At 49.4% G+C, this 24,372-nt stretch overlaps 1 protein-coding gene across 2 annotated transcripts in view; it reads left to right on the plus strand.

Moving 5' to 3' along the window:
- Positions 1-22,772, plus strand: part of LOC100088128 (plasminogen) — a 61,675-nt gene extending 38,903 nt beyond the window's left edge. For both annotated transcript variants that reach the window (XM_039911134.1, XM_029057959.2), the window contains exons 12-17: positions 4,259-4,379; positions 6,319-6,402; positions 7,924-8,061; positions 9,376-9,482; positions 17,469-17,614; positions 22,280-22,772. In XM_039911134.1, coding sequence (XP_039767068.1) covers positions 4,259-4,379; positions 6,319-6,402; positions 7,924-8,061; positions 9,376-9,482; positions 17,469-17,614; positions 22,280-22,441 — 758 coding nt within the window. In that variant the 3' untranslated portion in view covers positions 22,442-22,772. The remainder of the gene's footprint in view (positions 1-4,258; positions 4,380-6,318; positions 6,403-7,923; positions 8,062-9,375; positions 9,483-17,468; positions 17,615-22,279) is intronic.
- Positions 22,773-24,372: the final 1,600 nt, after the last annotated feature.

Below are 24,372 nucleotides of genomic sequence, written 5' to 3' on the forward strand. Positions count from 1 at the left end.
GGAGGAAGTGCGAGACTGCAGAGAGAGAGAGAGAGAGAAGTCAGGACCGGTGAGGCAAAATTGGGGATCGTCTACACATAGAGATGGTAGCCAAAGCCGTAGGGGCTAATGATGAAGAACAGATGGCCTGTCTCTGGACTGTGAGCTTGTTGGGGGCAGGGAACACGTCAGCTAACTCTGTTACATTGTACTCTCCCGAACACTTAGCACTCGATAAATATAACCGATAAAAGGGGAACTAGAACTGCACCCTGTGACACTCCCACAGCCATCGGATGGGAGGCGGCAAAACAGATTGAGAGGGAGAGGCCAGAGAAAGAGAAGGAGAAGCAAGAGGAGACACTGTCGGCAAAGTTGAGACTACATACTGACAAGTGGCAGAGGCAGAATTAGAACCCTGGTCTTCTGAACTCCTCTGATTCGCTCGTCTCTGCTCTTTCCACTTAGCCACACTACTTTTCATGGTGTGTGGGCTGGGGTCAGACTGGATGAGAGTGAGCTAACGGGTGCGAGGCGGGAATGGGCGGTTTGGATCTAAAGCAAGAGAGGAGACCAGGGTTGTGGTGAGCAGAATAGGGGAGAAGAGGCCGACGTGAAGTCGCCGGTCTGGAGAGAGAGCAGCTTCCAGTCCCCGGTTCTGCATGACGGCAGCTTCCCGTCCCTGGCCTCGAGTGACAGCAATTTCCAGTCTCTGGTCTGGAGAGACGGCAGCTTCGGGGCCCCGGCCCTGAGTGACACCAGTTTCCGGTGACTGGTCCAGAAAGATGGCAAGTTGCAGTCCCCGTTCCTGAGTGAGAGTGGTTTCTGGTCCCCGGTCCAGGATGCCGACAACTTCCTGTCCCTCTTCCTGAGTGACAGCATGTTCTAGTCCCTGGCCCGGGGTGACGGCAGTTTCCGGTCCCTGGCCTAGAGAGACAGCAACTTCTGGTCCCTAGCCCTGTGTGATAGCAGTTTCGCGGTTATGGCAACTTGTGGTCCATGGTGTGGAGTGACAGTAATTTCGGGTCCCTGGTCATTTATTCATTCATTCGATCGTAATGAGAGCTTACTGTGTGAGAAGCACCGTACGAAGCGATTCAGAGAATACAACAATAAACCGACACATCCCCTACCCACAGTGAACTTACGGTCCAGAGGAGGAGACAGGCATTAATATAAATAAATTACAGATATGTACAGAAGTGCTACGGGGCTGGGAGGGGAGAGATGAATAAAGGGATGAAGCAGAAACGAGTGGGAGAAGGGGAAAGGGGGACTCCGTCAAGGAAGGCCTTTTCGAGGAGATGTGCCTTCAGTAAGGCTTAGAAATCGGGGAGAGTAATTGTCTGACAGATAAGAGGAAGGAGGGAATTACAGGCCAAAAGGCAGGATGAGGGCGAGGGGTCGGCAGCGAGATAGAATAATAATAATCATGTTGGTATTTGTTAAGCGCTTACTATGTGCAGAGCACTGTTCCAAGCGCTGGGGTAGATAGAGGATAATCAGGTTGTCCTACGTGGGGCTCACGGTCTTCATCCCCATTTGACAGATGAGGTAAGTGAGGTAGGATTGCCATTGTTCTCGTCCGTCCGTCTCCCCCGATTAGACCGTAAGCCCGTCAAATGGCAGGGACCGTCTCTATCTGTTGCCGACTTGTTCATCCCAAGCGCTTAGTACAGTGCTCTGCACATAGTAAGCGCTCAATAAATACTATTGAATGAATGAATGAATGAATGTGTGCCACCGTCACACAGCTGAGAAGCGGCAGATCTGGGATTCGAACCCACAACCTCTGACTCCCAAGTCCGTGCTCTTTCCACTGAGCCACGCTGCTTCCCTAAGAGATCCAGGGAGAGCGAGAAGGTCCGCAGTAGAAGAGGAAATTACGTCGGCTGGGATGTAGCAGGAGAGGAGCGAGTGAGGGACATTTCAGGACCCGGTGCAGGTTGCCAGCAGCTTCTGGTCCCTGGTCCTGATTGACAGCTGGTCTCTGGCCCAGAGGGAGGGGGCTTCCGGTCCCCGGTGCAGGATGCCAGCGGCTTCCGGTCCCCGGTCTTGAGAGACAGTGCCTTCTGATCATTCATTCAATTCATCCAGTTGCATTTATTAATAATAATTAAGGTATCTGTTAGGCGCTTACTATGTGCCAGGCACTGTTCCAAGTGTGTGGGTAGACACAAGGTAATCAGGCTTCCCCTCATGGGACTCCTAGTCTTAAACTCCATTTTACAGATGAGGTCACCGAGGCACAGAGAAGTTGAAGTGACTTGACCAAGGTCACACACAGACAAGTGGCGGAGCCGGGGTTAGGATCCAAGTCCTCTGACTACCAAGCCCATATTCTTTCCATGAAGCCACTGAGCACTTACTGTGTGCAGAATACTGCACTAAGCACTTGGGAGAGTACAATATTATAATAAACAGACACATTCCCTGCCCGCATCGAGCTCACGGTCAAGAGGGGAAGGCAGACATGAATATAAATAAATAAAAGATATGTACCTAAGTGCTGCGGGGCTGGGAGCGGGGATGAAGAAAGGGGGAAAATCAGGATGACGCAGAAGGGAGTGGGAGAGGAGGCAAGGGGGGGGGGGGGATGGTTACTCAGGGATAGGCCTCTTGGAAGGAGATGCGCCTTCGTTAAGGCTTTCAAGCGGGAGAGAGTAACCGTCGGATATGAAGAGGGAGGGCGTTCCAGGCCAGAGGCAGGATGGGGGTGAGAGATTGGCGGCGAGATAGATGAGATTGAGGTACAGTGAGGGGGTTAGCATTAGAGGAGCCAAGTGTAAGGGCTGGGATGTAGTAGGAGAGTAGTGAGGGGGGGAGCTTCCAGTACCTGGTGCAGGATGCCAAGAGCTTCGGCTTCCCGGTTCCCGAGCGACGGCGGCATCGGGTCCCTGCCCCAGAGTGAGGGAGCTTCCGATTTCCTGGTTCGGGGTGCAGGCGGCTTCTGGTCCCTGGTCTAGAGAGAGTGCAGTTCCCAGGTGTTGAAATGTTTCCCAGGTACTGAGCATCAGCGGATCAGGCCACCATCGGAGCCGAGTGAGCAGCGCCACAGCACTTCTCCGCCCCGGGGGGCCGGGGAGTACATTTCTTTCTCCCACTGTGTATTTCCCAGGCCGTCTAAAGCGGTTCTGAAAATCAAGGTGGGACGTCAGTCTTCAAATAATACTTTAGATATTCACGCGAAAGCCCCGTCGGGACTGTGAGCTCAGTGTGGGCAGGGAAGGGGTCCATCAACTCTATTCAACTGTACCCTCCCAGGCGCTTAGCGATAATAATTATAATAATGCTGGTATTTGTTAAGCGCTCACTATGTGCAGAGCACCGTTCTAAGCGCCGGGGAGATACAGGGTAATCAGGCTCACAGTTGATCCCCATTTTACAATTGAGGTCACTGAGGCGCGGAGAAGTGAAGCGACTCGGCCAGAGTCACACAGCTGCCAAGTGGCCGAGCCGGGATTCGAACCCATGACCTCTGACTCCCCAGCCCAGGCTCTTTCCACTGAGCCACGCTGCTTCTCTGGTACGGTGCTCTGCACACAGCAAGCGCTCGATAAATACCGTTAACGGAGTGATAGATTGATTGCCGTGTCGCGGAGACACGTTCGATCTGGAGGCTGGTGCCCGGGGGGGGGGGGGGGGGGGGGGGGGGCTCAGAAAAGCTGTTCAGTTCCGGGAGGGCCATCGAGGGTCTTCATTTTTGCATTTTCCCCAGCCTGCTTGCTCTTCCCTGGCAACTATTTCACATGTGTTGAGTAGCTTGTTCTTCCACTAACAACAGACAGTAAGTCCTCTGTATCCATGTGGTTCTCGTCAGTTTTAAAATCCAGCCTTGCGGGTGAATTTTCTGACCCGTAGCTTTCCACGGAGTTAACTAGCCTCACAGACATTTAACTGGCCCCTTCGCACACAGGCCTCGTTCCCCTGTCCATCGAGAGATCTCAGAAGCCTGTTGTGGGCAGGGAATGCGTCCGTTTTACTGTTATACTGTAGTCTCCCAAGTGCTTTCTACAGTGCTTTGCACACAGTAAGCGCTCAATAAATCAATTGGCTATCGAACTCTGTCACAGCTATCTCCCCCCTCTGCATTTCCCCTTCGTCTTCAAGATCTCCCCCATCTTGTCTCTCCACCAACTCTTTTTCTGGGTCCGAGCACGGAGCTGTAGCTGGAGAGGTGACATAGCCCTGCACCGTTCCGGCCGACGCACGGCACTGCCTCAGCTCTTCCTTTCAGGTCTCCAAAAGTGTCCTCTCCACGATTTTGTTTTGTGATCAGAGCCTTCCACCTACGAGTGTGGAAAACCCAAGGTAGAGCCAAAGAAATGCGGTGGCAGAATCGTCGGAGGGTGTGTGGCACATCCACACTCCTGGCCCTGGCAAATCAGTCTCAGAAGAAGGTGAGGAACTCCGCCGCCCAGCCCACAGCCCTCGGAGGGCAGGACCTCTGTTGAACTTATTCCCCCCCAGATAGTTGGGGTGTGAGTTTGAACAGCGGGCTGAGGGGAAGGGTTTAAGCCCCCGGGGATGCTTTTTCTTCTTCTGTTTCTTTTTAAATGCCATTTGTTAAGCACTTCCTATGTGGCGGGCACCGTTCTAAGCATCGTGGTAGATACAGGACGATGGGGTTGGACACAGTCCCACGTCCCACACGGTCTTAACCGCCATTTTACAGAGGAGGCGACCGAGGCACAGAAAAGTGAAGGGACTTACTTGCCCAGCGTCACGGAGCGGACGAGTGGCAGGGTTGACATTAGAATCCAGGTCCTCTGACTCCAGGCCCCGTGCCGTTTCAGCTAGGTCACGCCGCTTCTCTTTTGCACACGGGGTGCAGGATCGCGCTGCACAGCTGCCCCTAGGTGTTCCACCAGATTCTAAACGAGGAGAGGAAAGGAGGAGGGGTTATGATCTTGGCCATCTGTCCACCATCTGTGTCACGCGATGAATAATAATAATAATTAATAATAATAATGCTATTGGTTAAGAATAATAATAACGTTGGCATTTGTTAATAATAATGTTGGTATTTGTTAAGCGCTTACTGTGTGCCGAGCACTGTTCTAAGCGCCGGGGTGGGCACAGGGGAATCAGGTTGTCCCACGTGGGGCTCACAGTCTTCACCCCCGTTTTCCAGATGAGGTCACTGAGGCGCCGAGAAGTGAAGCGACTTGCCCCAAGTCACACAGCCGACAAGTGGCCGGGCCGGCATTCGCACCCATGACCTCTGACTCCAAAGCCCGGGCTCTTTCCACTGAGCGCTTACTATGTGCCGAACACTGTTCTAAGCGCTCGGGTAGATAGAAGGTAATCAGGTTATCCCACGTGGGGCTCACAGTCTTAATCCCCATTTGACAGATGAGGTAACTGAGGCACAGAGAAGTGAAGCGGCTTGCCCAAGGTCACTCAGCAGACAAGTGACGGAGGCGGGATTAGAACCCACGTCCTCTGACTCCCGGGCCCGTACTCCTTCCACTACGCCACGCCGCTATAAACGTTAGGGCCCAGTCCAAGTACCTGCAATTCTAATCCCAGCTCCACCACTTACCCACCACGGAACCTGAGCCAATTCAGCTCGCTGCTCGGTGCCTCAGCTTCCTCATCTGTAAAATGGGGATTCAAGAGCTGCTGTCCCTCCTACTTCGACTGTGAGCCCCATGTGGGATAGGGACTGTGTTCAACCTGATAATTTTCTATCTACCCCGGTGGATAGCGCAGTACTTGGCACATAGTAAGTGCTTAGCAAACACCATGATTATCAGTGTTACTATTGTCCTCCACCTGAGCTCAGCCTCCTCCTCCGGGTGGGGAAGAGGAACCGAGTGGGAGTGCGAGGGGAAAGCCGCCGCCCGCCGCCCCCTGCCCCCGACCAGAGGGGAGTCCTCCACTTGTCAGAATTCCACTCTGCCAGCCGGGAAGGGAAATGTCCAGTTGAAAATTTGTCCCGGTCACAGAAGCGTCAGACTATCCCAGACCTGAGGTTGAAATTCAGGTTGAGCCCAGGCCACTGTGTGACCCAGTCAGCCCGATCCACTCCTTCCCCAGCTGTTTGGGATGGTAATTCTTGATTTTCACAATAACCCCACCTCGGGGAGCAGCTGCAAACAGGGAAGGGTGCCCTCTGGAAATCAGCCCAGCCCTAAATGATCCCGACCGAGGGGTCATAAGCAGTCAGGCTTTCCTGGCCTTATCGGGAAAAAAAAAGAGTGCCCCGGGGAAACCTAAAGGAATCGGGAATTAAATTTGTTCATATCTGTAACTAGTTCTCGCTGTTGCCGGGACAGGCTGCGGGGGCGGGGGGGGGGGGATTAACTTGAAGTTTCGGCGTTTCAATCTGGACAGGTCTTTCTCTTCCTGGCTTCACTTCTGTGGAGGTACGCTGATTGACCCCAGTTGGGTACTTACTGCTGCTCACTGCTTGCAAAGGTAAGTGCCTGGTACCTTTTCTTGAAGTACATGGTGGTGGAGGGACTCTATGTATGTATATACACAAATGCATACAAATATATATTTGCATATATATATATATTTTACACACACATGTTTGTATATATATATATATATCTCTCTCTCTCTATACACACACATATATGTATATGTTACATGTACATGTTATATGTATATGTTATATATATATATTGCATTTATAAAGCACTTAATATGTGTCAAGCGCTGGTGTAAGTGCTGGGGCAGATAGAAGTTAATGAGGCTGGATCAAGACCGCATCCCACATGAGGCTCGCAGGCTAAGTTGGAGGGAGAACCGTAATCGAATCCCCATTTTGCAGCTGAGGAAACCAAGGGACAGAGGAAGTGCAGTGACTCGTCCAAGGTCGCAGAGCAGACAAGTGGCTTGTTTGTTTGCTTTACTGTACTTGTTAAAGCGCTTACTACGTGTCAAACACCGTCTGAGCGCCGGGGTACGTACAAGTCGGTTAGGTCAGACACAGTCCTGGTTCTGAATGGGGCTCACACTCTAAAGTGGGACGAAGAATAGGTATTGAATCCCCATCTTACAGTTGAGAAACCTGAGGCACAGAGAAGGGAAGTGACTTCCCCAAGGCCACCCGGCTAGCAACTGGGAGAGCAACTGGCAGAGCCAGGATTAGAGCCAGGTAGTTCTGACCCTCAGGTCCGCGCGCTATCCACTAAGCCACGCTGCTTCCCGGGTCAGGAGTTGGGGGAGGGGGGTGGAGAACAGCCTCTGCGGTTGGCTCCGGGTATCACGTCTTCACAGCGACCAGACGGGGCACAGGGGGCACGACGGGGCACAGGGGGCACTTCCTGCCAACAGGAGGCGAAAAACAGTCACCGACTTCTCCTCTCCGGCCCCCTCTGGCTCCAGGGTGGGAGACGGACTAACCACAGCGGATGGTTGCTTCTGAGCCCACGGCGTGGATCCCCTCTGCCTCCACTAATGAGGATAATGTTGGTATTTGTTAAGCGCTCACTATGTGCCGAGCTCTGTTCTAAGCGCTGGGGTGGACACAGGGTCATGGGGTTGCCCCACGGGAGGCTCACAGTCTTCTTCCCCATTTTACAGATGAGGGAACTGAGGCCCGGAGAAGCGACGTGACTCGCCCACAGTCACACAGCTGACAAGTGGCAGAGTGGGGATTCGAACCCATGACCTCTGACTCCCAAGCCCGGGCTCCTTCCACTGAGCCGCGCTGCTTCCCTAAATCCCCGGCTCTACGGATGTCAGTCAGTGGGGAGGGAGGCCCAGAATGTGTCACGGATCCCGGGGTCTGGGCTGATCAAGTCCGACCGGGCTTGGTGTTGAGCAAATTCTAGAGCACCCGGGATGTGCCCTCTGGCCGTCATTTCCGCTCTTGAGCCCCAACAGCTCCGGGGTGTAGGATGGAACGTGCTTTTCCTTTCTGCCTTGATCCTGAAAGAGCGGCGTCTAACTCCCGTCTCCCTTCGCCACCTCTGTGGCCTGACGCAGATCGCAGAGGCCGTCGTCCTACCAGGTGTATCTGGGCCTGCACAAGGAAGATGGAGAGAGTTACACCCAAAAAATCGACGTAGACAGACTGTTTACGGGACCTATGCGAGCAGATATCGCCTTGCTGAAGCTGAGCAGGTACTACCGCAACCCAAGCTTTCCGTCGTTATAAAAAAAAATCCAAAATATCTGTTTACCATTGGCAGGGGGGTGATGGGGGTGAGTGGTCTGAAGTGGGGGGGGGGAGGAGCATGTGTGGGCAGGTCATGTCTTTCTCTGACAGTGATGGTGTGGCTGCTGGTTGGGCACCATGGGGACAGAATCATTGCCTGCATGGGAAGCAGAATGAGTGGGCATGGAGGGGAAGTTGGGATGGCCCAAGTGTTTTGGGGTCGCTTCCCAGAGAGCATGGCTGGGCTGTAGCAGTCCTGGACGAGTTCCCACCGTACGAGGACCGCGTACATATCTGTACTTCGTTTATATTGTAATTTGTTTTATTCGTACTGTTGTCTGTGTCGCCCACTCTGGACTGTAAGCTCACTGTGGGCAAAGAACGCATCTGCTTATCGTTGTATCGTACGCTCTCGAGCGCTCGGTACGGTGCTCTGCACACAGTAAGTGCTCAATAAATACGACTGAATGAATGCCACTCTGTGAAGCCACATTTCCTTGGTCAATCAATTCATCCGTCGACGGTATTCAATGAGCGCTTATTATGTGCAGACCGCCTGGGAGAGTACAATACAATAGAATTAGCAGACATGTGCCCTGCCCACAAGGAGCCTACAGTCTACAGGGGGAGGCCAGACCCGGTGACCCGTGGAAAACGGCAACGGAGGGGCAAAGCAGTGAGCAGCTCAGACTGTCAGGGCCCAAGCCTGATGCCCTGTCCGGTCGGGACAGGACTTGATCAATCAGTGGTATTTACTGAATGCTTCCTGTGTGCTAAGCACTGTACTAAGCACTTTAGAGACCACATCACAGAGTCCTTGCTCTGCCCCTCCACCTTCACACGGGACCAGAATGAGCAGTTCCTCTGCCCGCTTCGTCCTTTCCAAAAGCAGGGTACGCAGTCAACGAACGAAAGGCCCGGATTCAATCCCCTGAGGGGTTCCCCCTACTCTCTGGAACAAGGTTATCGGTTGACTCATTCGTTCAATTGTATTTCTTGAGCCCTTACTGTGTGCACAGCACTGTACTAAGCTTAGGAGGGTCTAATAGAACAATAAACAGATACCCTGCCCCCAGGTTCCCAGTCTAGAGAGCATGTTACTGTCATTTTAAGGAGGTGAGGGTCACCTGCCAGTCGGCTAGAGCAACACGGACAGTACCGACCCTGGAGAACGACCCCAGCTTTAGGCCGACAGAGCAAACCTTGGGCCGGCTGGAGAAGGCGGCAACAGATTCCCAGCAAAACATCTGAAAATGGCTTTCATTATTTTGTTCTTTCAGACCTGCTCAGCTCAGCGATAAGGTAATCCCCGCCTGTTTGCCTTCTGAGCATTTTCCACTGGCAGACAAAACAGTATGCTACATTACTGGTTGGGGTGAAACTCAAGGTGAGACCACTCTACTCCCCTAAAGCCGAGGGAAGCCCACAGTTGAGGCAATTTCCCACCCGATCTGAGCAAAAATCTCAACTTCTCCTGAGATAGTCACATATCTGAGGAAAGGGTAGGTGCTTTAATGATCCAAGTCATTGTTTTACTAGCGTTAAAGGAGCCAAAGAGTTCAACACCCTGGGCCAGTGAAGTGGAATCTTGGATTGGGATGTTGAGAACAAGAAAATGATTGCAGTTTTACATCTTCTCCTATGCTTTAGTATCTTTGGATGATTCGGTCTATTTACTGACTCTCCCAGACCCCGTTAATTCCATCATTTTCCTCTCATCTTGCTAATGAATTTCGGAGCACGAGAATTGAGACAGCTCTTTGTTTGACCTGACACCCAGTTCTTCTCAAATCAATCGGTGGTATTTATTGAGCGCTTACTGTGAAGCAGAGCACTGCGCTAAATGCTTGGGAAAGTCCGATGCTGTCGTTAGACACGATACCTGCCCTCACGAAGCTTACAGTCTAGGGATTGTCCTTGGGTAATAACAACTGCTTTCCCTTCCAAACTGGGAATTTTAGAGGGTCCATCTTACGGGGCACGGTGCCAAACACGCGAGTGGGTTGGGGACAGTGGAATTTGAAACCCACGGCTTGGGCCCCAGGTGGGACAGGTATTGCCTCCGATCCCCTCTGCCCCAGCTCTCAGAACAGGGTTTGACCCACAGTTGAAACTTAACAAGTACCATAATAACAGAAAATTCCTGACAACCGGGGAGCGGGTCACCTACTTGGCTCCAATCAATCAATCAATCAATCAATCGTTTGTACGTATTGGGTGCTTGCTATGTGCGGAGCACTCCGCTAAGCGCTTGGGAGAGCACAGTACAACAGAATAAGCTAACACAATCCCTGCCCTTAGCAAGTTTACAGTTTAGAGAGAGGCTTATCATGCATTAGACTCCTGGGAGACTTTTCCATGACTGGATTGAATCTGGGGCCAGGTTCCGTAGCCATAAACCCGAGCCTCTTGGAGAGCAGTGTGGCTTGGTGGCAAGAGAACAAGGCTGGGTTCTCATTCTGCCTCTGCAACTTGCCTGCTGTGTGACCTGGGGCAACATCACACCATTTCTCGGTGCCTCAGTTGCCTCATCTGCAAAATGGGTATTCAATACCTGTTCTCCTTCCTATCTAAACAGTGAGCCCCGTGTGGGATTTTCTATCTACCCTAGCACTTGGTACAGTGCTTGGCACATAGTAAGTGTTTAACAAATACCACTGTTGTTATTATTATTATCTCAGCCAGCCTGCATTTAAGAGCACTAGAGGAATGTGTCTACCATTCCTAATTGTACTCTTCCGAGTGCTTAGTACAGGCTGTGCACACAGAAAGTGCTCAATAAATCCCATTAACTGATGGAAAGAAACGGAATCAGGAATGCCATTCAGGATCCAACTGACAGCTTTGTGAAGGCCAAAGGCTATGACCAAACCGAATTCCCAAATCAAGTCAGGGTTTAGTCAAAATAACACAAATGGGAAAGATCGTAAGCTCCTTGTGAGCAATATATTGTACTCTCCCAATAGTTCCCTGCTCTGCACACCGTAAGCGCTCAATAAATAACACTGATTGATCAAAACAGAGAATACTAAGGACAAGATTTGCTTTATTAAGCATTTATTATGCACTAAGCACCGTCATAATAATAGTAATAAATTCTATTTAAGAGCTTACATGTGCGAGGCACTGTCCTAAGAGCTGGGGTACATACAAGATAGTCAAGTTGGACACAGTCCCTGTCCCACATAAGGCTCACGGTCAAACTCCATTTTACAGAGGAGGGAACTGAGGCACAGAGAAGTAAAGTGACTTGCCCAACGTCACGCAGCAGACGAGGGGTGGAGCCAGGATTCGAATCTACGGCCTTCTGACTCCCAAACCCATGCTCTATCCATGAGGACACACTGCTTCTTACTGGTCAGTGTGGATCGACCATGTGCAGGCTGAAAGCCCTGCTTCGGGAAAAATGAGAAACTGGTTTAGATGACAGTCATCCACAGATTAAGCTCGTGATCGAAGGAGCTCATGGTAATCTTCCTTCGTTACCCGAGTTAAATCACGGTTAGAGAGAAAGGCATTTCCACTGACAGGTCTTTCTTCCTGGATCTCCTAGGAGAGGAGGCAGAGAATTGCCACGGTCCATCCACTGTCAATTTCCAGAGGGAGTCACTTTTCCTAGCTCAGCTCTACCCCTAAGAGTTCTTCATCCTACTGGTCAAAAACCAGTCTCCTCCTATCACAATCCAAACCACCTCGGTGGAGGAAGGGGGTCTGGTGGTGATCCCACCTTCTTCCCAACAGCCTACGTGGGGTCTTCTGCTTCCTACAAATTTTGAACAAAGTTACTCTGGGAAACTGTCCCCGTGGAACCGCTGGCCTAAGGAAAACCTATGAGGAATAACTTCAACCTGACCCCAAAGTCATCATCATCATCATCATCACAGTCTCCCGATTAGACCGTAAGCCCATCAATGGGCAGGGATTGCCTCTATCTGTTGCCGAATTACACATTCCAAGCGCTGGGTACAGTGCTCTGCACATAGTAAGCGCTCAATAAATACTATTGAATGAATATGAATGAATCAATGGTAATTACTGAGCACTTACTACATGAAGAGTACTGTACTAAGCACGTGGGAGGATAATAATGACAGTGATGGTATTTGTTAAGCGCTTACTATTCTAAGCGCTGGGGTAGATAAAAGGTCATCAGGTTGTCCCATGCGGGGCTCAATGTCTTCATCCCCATTTTACAGATGAGGTAACTGAAGCACAGAGAAGTTAAGTGACTAGTCCATGGTCACGCAGTAGACAAGTGACAGAGTCAGGATTAGAGTCCATGTCCTTTGACTCCCAAACCTGGGCTCTTGTCCCTAGGCCATGCTGCTTCTCCAGATAATGTACTTGTTCTCTCTCCCACTTAGTCACATGATGATGATCTTATATTCTACCCCAGCCCTTAGCATAAGTGGTCCAGGGCACGTAACAACAATTGCCACAATCATCAACACTAATCATTATTATTTTGCTACACTTGACAGCATTTTGGGGCAAACCGGACGGTAGAGTAGCACTATTATCTGGAGAATATGGGACAGGCTAGACAGGTTATACAGATCATTCAGGAATCGACTGTCTCTGCTGTCTCAGAGTCCCCTCGTGATCTGCACCGGATCCTCAATTGTTCTGATATCGGCAGGTAATTACATCGGGGCCCGCCGTTAAGTTGGGCCTGGGGTAGCAGGGGTCATGTCCACCTGCTCTATTATTTCATACTTTCCCAAGTGCTTAGTCCAGTGCTCTGTGCACAATAAGCTCTCAATATATACCACTGATTGAGAAGAACAGGTCATTTCTCCATTTGGCAGAGGTCACTGATGAGGGGAGACCACAAGTGGAGCTCGTATTTATAGTCCATTTGCAAACATTTCCATTTTTATGTTTTTCTCCCTCGATGGACTCCTCCTTGTGGGGGGGGGGAACTTGCCATCTCTTGATTCCGTATTCCCCAAGCACCTATTACGGTGCCCCACGCCAAAGTGGTGCTCAGTCAATACAACTCCTAGTCAGGTTAATATTGTTCAACTTCCATGGTTAAGAGTTTCTAATTTCCATGCCTCTCTCATTCTTTTATATTTCAAAATACTTCCAACGTTTCTGGACCTGTGGACACACACGTGACTCCCTGTGGTTAAGGTAACCCCAACTTCTCATCACCTATCTGGGATTTAATACGGAAGGTATTTTCTATCTTTGTGTGGAAGAGAATCATGGCCTAATAGAATGAGCCTGGGAGGCAGAGGACTTGGATTCTAATCCCGGCTCCACTCCCTGTCCGCTGTGTGACCTCGGGCAAGTTACTTTACTTCTCTATACCTCAGTTACCTCATCTATAAAATGGGGATCCAATAACTGTTCTCCCTCTACTTAAACTATGAGCCCCACGTGGGACCTGATTATCATTTACCTACCCCAGGGTTTAATACGTGCTTGGTACTTTGGTGTAACAAACACCGCAACTATAATTATTAGGAGACTTAATTCCTACTAGGATTTCCTTCCTTTACCCCTGACTCCCAACTCCACCAAATCTTTTTCTTTACACTTTTACGTTTCATTTGGGCCACAAGATGACAGCACTGCCCCACTGCAGGGATATCTTGTAGTTCCAAACAAGCGGCAAGGTATTGATCAGATTTAACCAAAATACTTCTTCCTCACCTTTCAAGGGACCATCACAGCCTGGTGGAAAGAGCATGGGTCTGGGAGTCAGATGACCTGGGTTCTAATTCTGGCTCTGTCACCTGTTTGCTGTGTGAACTTGGGCACATCATTTCACTTCGCGGTGCCTCAGTTCCCTCATCTGTAAAATGAAGTTTAAGAATGTGAGCCCCCACGTGGGACATGGACTGGGTCCAATCTTGGAGTAATCCGGGGTTTAGTACAGTGCCTCACACCTACCGTTAAGAAAATAGAGCCACTAAATTATCCGTGATAACAGCTAATAAATCTCCACCACATGATTTTCAGGCACATAAGGACAATCTCCAGCAACAGGCACGCTCAGCTCATCTCTGTGGAGAATCCTCATATACTGTTAACTCATGTGTTGCTACACTTTTACACATTTGTACCTGGCCACACAAGAAGAAAGTGGTGACTAGTCTGAGCAGCGTGGCTCGGTGGAAAGAGCGCGGGATTGGGAGTCGGAGGTCATGGGGTCGAACCCCCCCGCTCTGCCACTTGTCAGCTGTGTGACTGTGGGCAAGTCACTTCACTTCTCTGTGCCTCAGTTCCCTCATCTGTAAAGTGGGGATTAAGCCTGTGAGCCTCATGTGGGACAACCTGATTACCTTGTATACCCCAGTGCTTAGAACAGTGCTCTGCACATAGCAAGCGCTTAATAAATACCAACATTATTATTCATCATCACTGGTATTTACTGAGGGTTTACGGTGCAAAGCACTGTACCGAGCGCTTGGGAGAGTACAGTATGACAGAGAGGGTAGACACGATTCCTGTCCACAATGAGCTGACATCTAGAAGATGAGCTTTTATTCCTCACAAAGCCATTAGTCATCTAGCACATTAGCATTAAGGTGAACCAAAAGGAATGAAACTGGGGAACGCAATTCTCTCACTTGCTTTCTACTCCAGAATGAAGGAGAGTCGTAGGTAGGAAAGGGACAGAGAGACAGAGAGGACCGAGATGGGCTGTGGCAAGAGAGGGTAAAGGGAGGGTCATCTCTCAAGTCTGCAGACCACCCAGTTACTCGGACTATGAGCCCCATGTGGGACAGGGACTTTGTCCAACCTGATAAACCTGTCTCTAACCCAGAGTTTAGAACACTGGACGCGCTCAACAAATGCCATTTAAATAATAATAATATTAATGAAGCTGCGTTTCCTCTCCACATTTCTGGTATGTCCCTGGGGCCCGCCTGCGGCTCGCCCCGGGACCCCTGGAATTCCCGAGAGCTGCGGCGCTTTTTCATTCATTCGATCCTATCTGAGCGCTTACTGAACACAGAGCACTGTACTAAGTGCTTGGGAGAGTACAGTGCAACAATAAACAGACACATTCCCTGCCCACAATGAGTCTGGAGGGGTCTTCCCTTCTGCAGGAGCAGAGCAGCCTGGCTTCCCCTTCTCCACTGTCTTCTACTTTCCACTGCCCCGCTGCGTAGCAAGCCATAACATTTGCCGTGGGTCAGGCGTTTGGCAACGCCTGTCCCGCTCCATTACTACTGCCTCACAATTTGGCTCCCTGTTCCACATCCCCGGCGATGGTTTTATTTACTGAGGGTCCCCTGGGCTCGCTGGGCACGGAGGGAAGATAGCGAGTCAGGAGAAACGTAGCCTTACTCTTGGAAAGCTCCACGTGATAAGGAGGTCCCCTCCCCTCTGTGGAAACTACTTTGGGAGAGAATTTTCCAACCGAGATCATCCTATCCAAAGTGGTGGTCCATCCTCTAGTTCTGAACACTGGATAAGAGTAATATTATAATGATAATAATGGCTCTAGGCTGTAAGCTCAGTGTGTGCGGGGGACGTGACTGCCAACTATGTTATAGGGTATTCATTCGTTCATTTAAGAGTATTTTTTGAGCGCTCAGTGTGTGCAGAGCACTGTACTAGGTTTTTGGGGGAGTACACTATAACAATAAACAGACACATTCACTGCCCACAACGAGCTTACGGTCTAGAGGAGGAATTTATTTATTCAAATAAATAAATGACAGATCTGTACATAAGGGATGTGGGGCTGGGACGGGGGGAGAACAGAAGGAGCAGGTCAGGGTGATGCAGAAGGGAGAGGGAGTGGGAGTAAGCGCTGAAAAAATGCCACTGATCGAATGATTAATTATTGCATTATACCGTACTCTCCAAGCACTTAGTACACTGCACTGCACACAGTAGGCAGTCGATAAATACTATCGAGCGCTTGATCGGTATTAATCGCTTACTCTGTGCCAAGCACTGTGGTCTTATCTCGTCTCACACCGTCGAGTCATTTCCGACCTTTAACGACACCACAGACGCATCTCTTCCGGAACACCCCGCTCTCCATCTGCCATCGTTCCGGTAGTGTATCCACAGAGTTTTCTTGGTAAAAATTCGGAAGCAACTGGTTTACCATTGCCGCCTTCCAGGCAGTAAACCTGAGTCTCCACCCTAGATTCTCTCCCACTCTGCTGCTTCCCAGCATGGGTGAGTTTTGACTTGTAGCAGATTGCCTTCCACCCACTAGCCACTGCCCACGCTAGGGATGGAATGGGTAGGCCTGGGTTTGACTCCCCCTCCCGTAGCTGAGACGGGTGGAGTACTGGAAATTCTCCAGGTGCGACCCTGAGAGGGGAAGCACCGTAGTACATGCAAGTAAATCGGGGCAAAGTCCCCGTCCCATGTAGGGCTCACACTCTGAGAAGGAGGGAGAACAGGTATTGACTTTCCTTTTAAGAGGCGAGCAAACTGAGGCCCAGAGAAGTGAAGTGACTTGTCCAAGGTTACATAGCAGGCAAGTGACAGAGCTGGATTAGAACCCAGGCCCTCTAACTCCCAGGTCCGGGCTCTAGTCTGGGTCTGAACTAAGACCAATGGACACGCTTCTCTGATCTGAGGGATCCCTGAGGGCTACTGCAGGATTTGGAAGAGGTGAAAGATTTTAAAGTTCTATCCCAGAGACTCCTTCTTCACTAATAGAGCAAAGTGAATTTCGGTTTATGGTTTCTCAAAAGAAGCCGCGGACGATTGCCGGATTGTTGCCATATACTTACTTGGGTGTGTTCAAAAGTAATTACTGTACCTTTGTGGAAAGCACTATAAAACTGAAATAAAAAACAAATAATAATAAACAAATAATATCCTTCTCACGACTTGGCATAGAAATCAAACTTGGTAAATAAGTCTTTGCCCAATTTCTACCAGACTGGATCTCTTTCCCTTTATATATATATATATATATATAGCTATACATATATATAATTATAGCTATATATAATTATAACTACATATAATTATGACTATATATAATTATAACTATATAGTATTTGTTAAGCGCTTACTATGTGTCAGGCACCTTACCAAGCACTGGGGTAGATACGTTCCAATCGGGTTGGACAAAGTCCAGGTCCCACATAGGACTCCCAGTCTTAATCCCCCCATTTTATAGATGAGGAAACTGAGGCACAGAGAAGTGAAGTGACTTGATCAAGGAGACGCAACAGACAAGCGGCAGATCCGGGATTAGAACCCAGGTCCTTCTGACTCTCAGGTCTGTGCTCTTTCCACTTAGACCACACGGTGTATTCATTTTCAAGCAAATCATATGGTGTGCTAATTTCACCACCGCTTGCTTAGGAGGAAGATTCCCATATTACCATGAGATGGACTGGGATGATCTTGTTTGATCACTATTTATTTTTTCCAAAAGGCACTTCTGGAGCTGGTGTGCTAAAGGAAGCGAGCCTGCCAATAATTGAGAATAAGGTGTGCAACAGTCGTTTGTACCTGAGAAATCGTGTTCAACCTTGGGAGATTTGTGCCGGCCATTTTGAAGGAGGTACCGACAGCTGTCAGGTAAGACCCATGAAGATCTCACTTGTACTATCGAAGTCCTTGTCCAATTTCCATGATTCCGGTTACAGACTCATTCAGGTTTCAGAACCGTAGTTCGGGCCGTTGCTTTGTTACTAAGAAACGTGGGGAAATGGAGGGAAAAAATGCAGAAGCTCATAATGTTTAGAGTCAAGAAAGAAGAGCTAATTATCAATCGATGGTATTCATTAGTCATCTACTGCGGGCAGAGCACTGCACTAAGCACTTGGGAGAGGACGATACAACAGTGTTGGTAGACACATTGCTAAGCTCCTTGTGGGCAGGGAATATGTCTGTTTAAAGTTGTATTCTACTCTCCCAAGTGCTCAGTACAGTGCTCTGCCCACAGTAGGTGCTCAATAAAGGTGCGTGACTCACGGCTTCATTGTCCCCAGGGAGCTAACGGTCTTGATTCTCATTTAATTCAACTGAGGGGACTGAGGCCCGGAGAAGTTAAGTGACTTGAGCAAGGTCACCAGCAGACAAGTGGCAGAGCCAGGATTAGAACCCAGTTCCTTCTGACTCCCAGGCCCACGCTCTATCCACTAGGCCAAGGCTGCTTCTCTAATCTGGGTCCTACAATTGACGTACTGGGTGGCTTTGGGAAAATCACTTACCCTTTCTGAGCCTCTGTAAAATGGGAGCATAATTCCAACCGCTCTGAATTGCCGCAAAGAGTCTCCCGAATTAAAGAAACCAGGGATAACAGGAGGAAAGGGACAGGGGAGGAAGAGAGCCAGAATTTAAAAACAAATGTAAGGGGGTGGGGAGATAAAAGAGATTGAGATCATTAATGAAGCTGGGAGGGATGTGGGATGGATACAAGGGTGACAAGTAGAAATCCGACCGGAAATCTGGAGGCCTAGGAAGTGAGAGATACAGTCCGTGGAGAATCGAGAGAGAGAAATCTAGAGGTAACCTTTCTGGGAGAAACTAGATTTTGCCTGAAGAGTGGCATGATTGATGGGATTAGAGAATAGTCTAGGGGGTCTTTGGGATCAGCACCCCCAGCAGAGAAGGTAGAAGGCTTAAGAGAAACAGTGAGGCCTAGTGGAAAGATTACAGGTCTGGGAGTCAGAGGACCTGGGTCCTAATCCCAGCTCTGTCGCTTACCTGTTGCCTGACCACGAGAGAATCACTTCATTTCCCTGAGCCTCAGTTTCCTCATCTGTAAAACGTGGACTAAATACATATTCTCTTGTCATCTCTGTGGCCCTGTACTTCCTTGGGTGCTTAGTACAGTACTCTGCACATGCTAAGTGCTCAATAAATGCCATTGATGTTGATGATGAGGATGACTTTATTCCTCTTATTTAGACAATGAAGTCCAAATGGGGCAGGGATTTGGTTCGACCTGATGAGTTGGTATTCACCCCAGTGCTCAGAACAGTGCTTGACACATAGTAAAGCGCTTAACAAACGCCAAAATTAAGAATTGCAAGTGAAGGTGCCTGAGATGAGAAAGCGTATTCAGAGTTCTACAGAAAAGTCCAAGTGGATTGAGTCTTGTTCAAAAAAGCTGGTCCCAACTTGACGTAGTAACTCTGGCTCAGTCCTTCTTCTTTGTCCCCATTTGAGAATTTGGAGTTCAGAACAGATGTTTCAAAGGAAGAACAGTTGTTATCACACTGAAATGGAAATGTGTCCAAGCTGGTGCATGAGAAAAGACGTCTCCCCTTCGCTCAATCCACTGCACGCTTACTGTGTGAAGAGCACTGTTCTAAGGTCTTGGGAGAGTGCAATATAAAAGAGTGGGTAGATACATCCCTTAGGCGTCAAGAGTCTTCAAAATCCTCCGTGAGGATAAATCAGTCAACCAATTGTATTTACCAAGCACTTATTTTGCTCAGAGCACTGTTCTAAGCACTTGAGAGAGTACAATATAACAGAGTTGGTAGACATTACCTAAGCAGTAAGACTCTTCAGAGGCACCTGAGGAATCAGTCATATTTAGCAAGTGCTTAATGTATGCAGAGCGCTGTATTAAGCGCTCAAAATAAGCTAATCGCTGGGAAAGTTGTTTGAGGAGGTGGGAAGAAAGGGGGCCCCAATTTCAGAAAAGTTGTCCAAGGGAACCGAAAGAGTGAAATGGTGGATGACTGTGCATCTCAGGCTGTGTGGAAAAGTCCACGAGCCACGCATAACCCTAGATGGACTGACCGGGATATCTATATCCCCAAGTTGCCAAGTTGTCTCCTCTAGCTGCAAGTCTGAACTTCGGCGAGCACCAGACACTAAGGTGAGGAGAGAAGAGAGAGTGAAAGAAAAAAACGGCCTGACTCCTTTTCCAAAACCATTTTCAAGCCAGAGAGATGACTTCATTAGCATAAAAGGCTGTAAATTCTGGGGTCTTAAGTCACACTGCCACGAACGTCAAAGAATATGCTTCAGCTGAGGACAAAGAAACACAGCCTCTTCTGAGGCACGATTGGAAAGGGTTGAGGATTTTTTCCCCCTTGAATCAAAATGGGATTTAAACTGCAGTTATTCTGAACATCAAATGAGTTTTTATTCCATCTGCCAGCACGGCCTATATTCCCGACGCGAGGCATGGAAGAGCCGAAATAAACAGATATACTGTGGGCAAGTCACTTAACTTCTCTGTGCCTCAGTTGCCTCATCTGTAAAATGGGGATGAAGACTGTGAGCCTCACGTAGGACAGCCGGATTACCCTGTATCTGCCCCAGCGCTTAGAACAGTGCTCTGCACACAGTCAGCGCTTAACAAATACCAACATAATAATAATAATATACTACTACTACTAATAACGATAAATGTTTGTTAAATGCTATGTGTTCTAAGCACTGGGGTAAATACAAACTCATCAGGTCGAACCAAATCCCTTACTATGTGTCAAGCACTGTTCTAAGCACTGGGGAAGATACAGGATGATCAGGTCAGGCACAGTCCCCGTCCCACACAGGGCACAAGTAGAAGGGAGAACGGGTATTGAATCTCTATTTTACAGAAGAGGTAAATGATGCACAGAGAAGTTAAGTGACTTGCCCAAGGTCACACAACAGGCACATGGGTGAGCCTGGATTAGAATCCAGGTCCTCTGATTCCCAGGCCTGGGGCTCTTTCCACTAAGACACACTGATTCTCTGATATGTCACTGTGCCGGTGCCGCAACGGGAAGAGAGAGGATACTGCGGAAGGGCGACACTTGGTATGAAACTGATGCACGGAAGCAGCACGATGGATTTTTCCATGCGATCGTGTGCTTTGGCCACCCTTTAGAGTGGGAAGGTAATTCATTTCAGAAACCTCAAGTGAGGATGTGAAAGCCTACAGATTTGGTGACTTCACCCAATAGCAATACAATAAGAGGTCGGTTTGAAGCCAAGGGGTTTTCCCCTGTAATAATCTTGGTATTTGTTAAGCGCTTACTCTGTGCACTGTTCTAAGCGCCGGGGTGGATACAGGGTCATCAGGTTGTCCCACGTGAGGCGCACAGTTAATCTCCATTTTACAGACGAGGGAACTGAGGCACAGAGAAGTGAAGTGACTCGCCCACAGTCACACGGCTGCCGAGGGGCAGAGCCGGGAGTCGAACCCATGACCTCTGACTCCGAAGCCTTTCCACTGAGCCACGCTGCTTCTCCGTGTACATTAACACTCGTCTGCTGTGTGACCTTGGACAACTCACTTCAGTTCTCTGTGCCTCAGTTACCTCTGTAAGCCCGTCAAACGGCAGGGACCGTATCTGTTGCCGACTTGTTCATTCCAAGCGCTTAGTCCAGTGCTCTGCACATAGTAAGCGCTCAGTAAATACTACTGAATGAATAAAATGGGGATTAAGACCGTGAGCCCCCACGTGGGTCACGGACTGTGTCCGACCGGATTAGGTTGTAACTATTCCAGCCCTCAGTACAGTGCCTGGCACATAGTATGCGCTTAACGAATACCATTTAACAGCGATACCGGCTTCTGAAGTCATTACCACGTGAACCCAGTCACTTCTTTAATTCCGCGTGTCATCCCTCTCGCCGACCTCCCCGTCTCCTGTCCTTCCCCGCTGCAGTCCATACTTGGCTCTGCTGCCTGGATCACGTTTCTACGAAAATGTTAAGGCCACGTTTCCCCTCTCCTCGAGAACCTCTGGTCGTTGCCCATCCTGCCCCACGACCAACGGAAACTCCTCACCAAGGGCTTTAAAGCAGTCAATCACCTTACTCCCTCCTACCTCACCTCGCTACTCTCCTACTGCAACCCGGCCTGCACTCTTTCACTCCTCTAACGCTAACCCTCTCACCGGACCTTGAATTCATCTATCTCATCACCGGCCTCTCGCCCACATCCTGCCTCTGGCCTAGAAGGCCCTCCCTCAGACCATCTTCTCCCGTCCTTCGAAGCCTTAGTGAAGGTTCACTTGCTCCCTGTCTAAGCCCTCCTTTCCTCTTCTCCCACTCCCACTTTTGTGTCACTCTGGCTTGCTCCCTGTATTCACCTCCCCTTCCAGCCCCCCAAAACTTGAGTACATATCTGTATATTTAGTTCTATTAATGTCCGTCTCCTCCTCTATGCTCGTGGTGGGCAGGGAAGGTATCTGTTACACCGTTGTTCTCTCCCAAGCTCTTAGCGGTAAGTGCTCAATCAACACGATCGACTGACTCAACTTCCGAATGTTGTTTTCCCTTGGACAGGGTGATAGTGGAGGGCCGCTGGTTTGCTTCGACAAAGACAGATACATCATACAAGGAGTCACCTCCTGGGGCATCGGGTGCGCCCTGCCCAACAGACCCGGGGTTTACGTTCGTGTAGCCTCGTATCTCTCGTGGATTCAAAACACAATGAAATCGAATTGATCGGATGGCAGAGAGAGAGAGAGAGACAGAGAGGGAGGAAGCACAACGGATTGGTTCTACCTACGAGCACACAGGATGACAATCTAGTGCGCGCTGACGTAATTTGTGGTGATCAAGCAAAGATGCGGGACGTTATCAGCAGCTTCCAGCGACTATACCTCAGATGATCCAAGGGAGGAAGGCAATGGGGTCCATTTGGTTGTGCAACTGTGGCTCTGTTGTATTTACTGCTGGATTTTGATTTGTCGAAAATGAATGTTCTTTACTTCCACATGACCCAAATCATCCGTAACGCATAATTCGAGAATAAAAAACAATCCTTAAAGGCTGATATCTTCTTCTTTTGTCAGAAAAGTTTACGGTACATATATGATGCACAGGGAGCGTTACGGCCTAAGGTACGGGCCAGGGAGTCAGAGGACCTCCCTTCTAATCCTGGCTCTGACGGTTGCCTGATCTGCAACGTTGAGAAGGTCAATCAGTTAATCAATTGTATCTATTGAGAGCTTACTGTGCACTGAGCACCGTACCAAGCACGTGGGAGAGTACAATATAACAGCGTTGGTAGATACATTCCCCGCCCAGTCCCTCAGTTACCTCATCTGTTAAATGGGTTTTTAATTCCTTTCCTCCCTCCCATTGAGTGTGTGTCCCATTCAGGACAGAGACTGTGTCCAACTTGATTAACCTGCCTCTCCCCAACTCCTTGACTGCTAGTAAGCACTTAAGAAGTACCGTAATAATAATGAACGGGGGTCGGTAAGTATCTGAAAATATCTACTTGAAGAGGTATCGTTCTAAGAAGCAATTGGGAAGCCCAAGGAACTTGAGACTGAAACAGTGGAACAAGCAGAGAGCCTGCATTCTTAAAACGGTGGTATTCGTTAAGCGCTTGCTAAGGGTCAAGCACTGTACTCAGGGCAGGGGTAGATAATCAGATTCCACATGGGGCTCACTCTCGAAATAGGAGGGAGAACAGCGATTGAATCCCCATTGTGCAAATGAGGGAACTGAGGCCCAGACAAGTTATTCACTTGTTTAGGGTCACACGGCAGTTTAAGTGGGAAGAGCGGGATCAGAACTCAGGTCTTCTGTCTCCCGGGCCTGGTCTCTTTCCACTAGGCCATGAGGGCTTTCGTAGACTGAGAGCTCACTGTGGGCAGGGAATAATAATAACGTTGGTATTTGTTAAGCGCTTACTACGTGCAGAGCACTGTTCTAAGCGCTGGGGGAGATACGGGGTCATCAGGTGGTCCCACGTGAGGCTCACAGTTAATCCCCATTTTCCTGATGAGGTAAACGAGGCCCAGAGAAGTGAAGTGACTCGCCCACAGTCACACGGCTGCCAAGTGGCAGAGCCGGGAGTCGAACCCATGACCTCTGACTCCGAAGCCGGCCTCTTTCCACTGAGCCACGCCGCTTGGAATGTGCCTGTTATATGGCACTCGCCCAAGTGCTTAGTACAGCGCTTTGCACACAGTAAGCCCTCAATAAATACAATTGACTAGGGTCAGAAGCAAGTTGGTCCAGCTGATTTTCATCAGACAACCATGGGGGGGGGGTGGGTGGGGAATATACGATCCTGACAACGGGTTGAGGACAGCGAAACGTCGTCCCACCAAAGACGGGCGCGAATACCGGGAGAGAGGCCCAGAGGCTGGGATTTTTTTAGGAAAATTTATTGGGTTTTTAAATCTTAAGCAGGTGAGTAAGCCGCTTCAGGGTAGGGATCGTGCCTGTTAATAACTGTGGTATTCGTTAACTGCCTACTGTCCACCCCACACTGCTTTCAGCACTTGGGTCAAGACAAGTTAATCAGATCGTATTGTACTCTCCCGAGCCCTTAATTCAGTGGCCTACGGACGGTCAGGACGGCGAGGCCCAGAGGGTAGAACGCAACCCTCAGAATGAGAGGACTTGGGTTCGAATCC

Source organism: Ornithorhynchus anatinus, chromosome 2 (genome assembly GCF_004115215.2).
Source record: "Ornithorhynchus anatinus isolate Pmale09 chromosome 2, mOrnAna1.pri.v4, whole genome shotgun sequence".
NCBI classification, from domain to species: Eukaryota; Metazoa; Chordata; class Mammalia; order Monotremata; family Ornithorhynchidae; genus Ornithorhynchus; species Ornithorhynchus anatinus.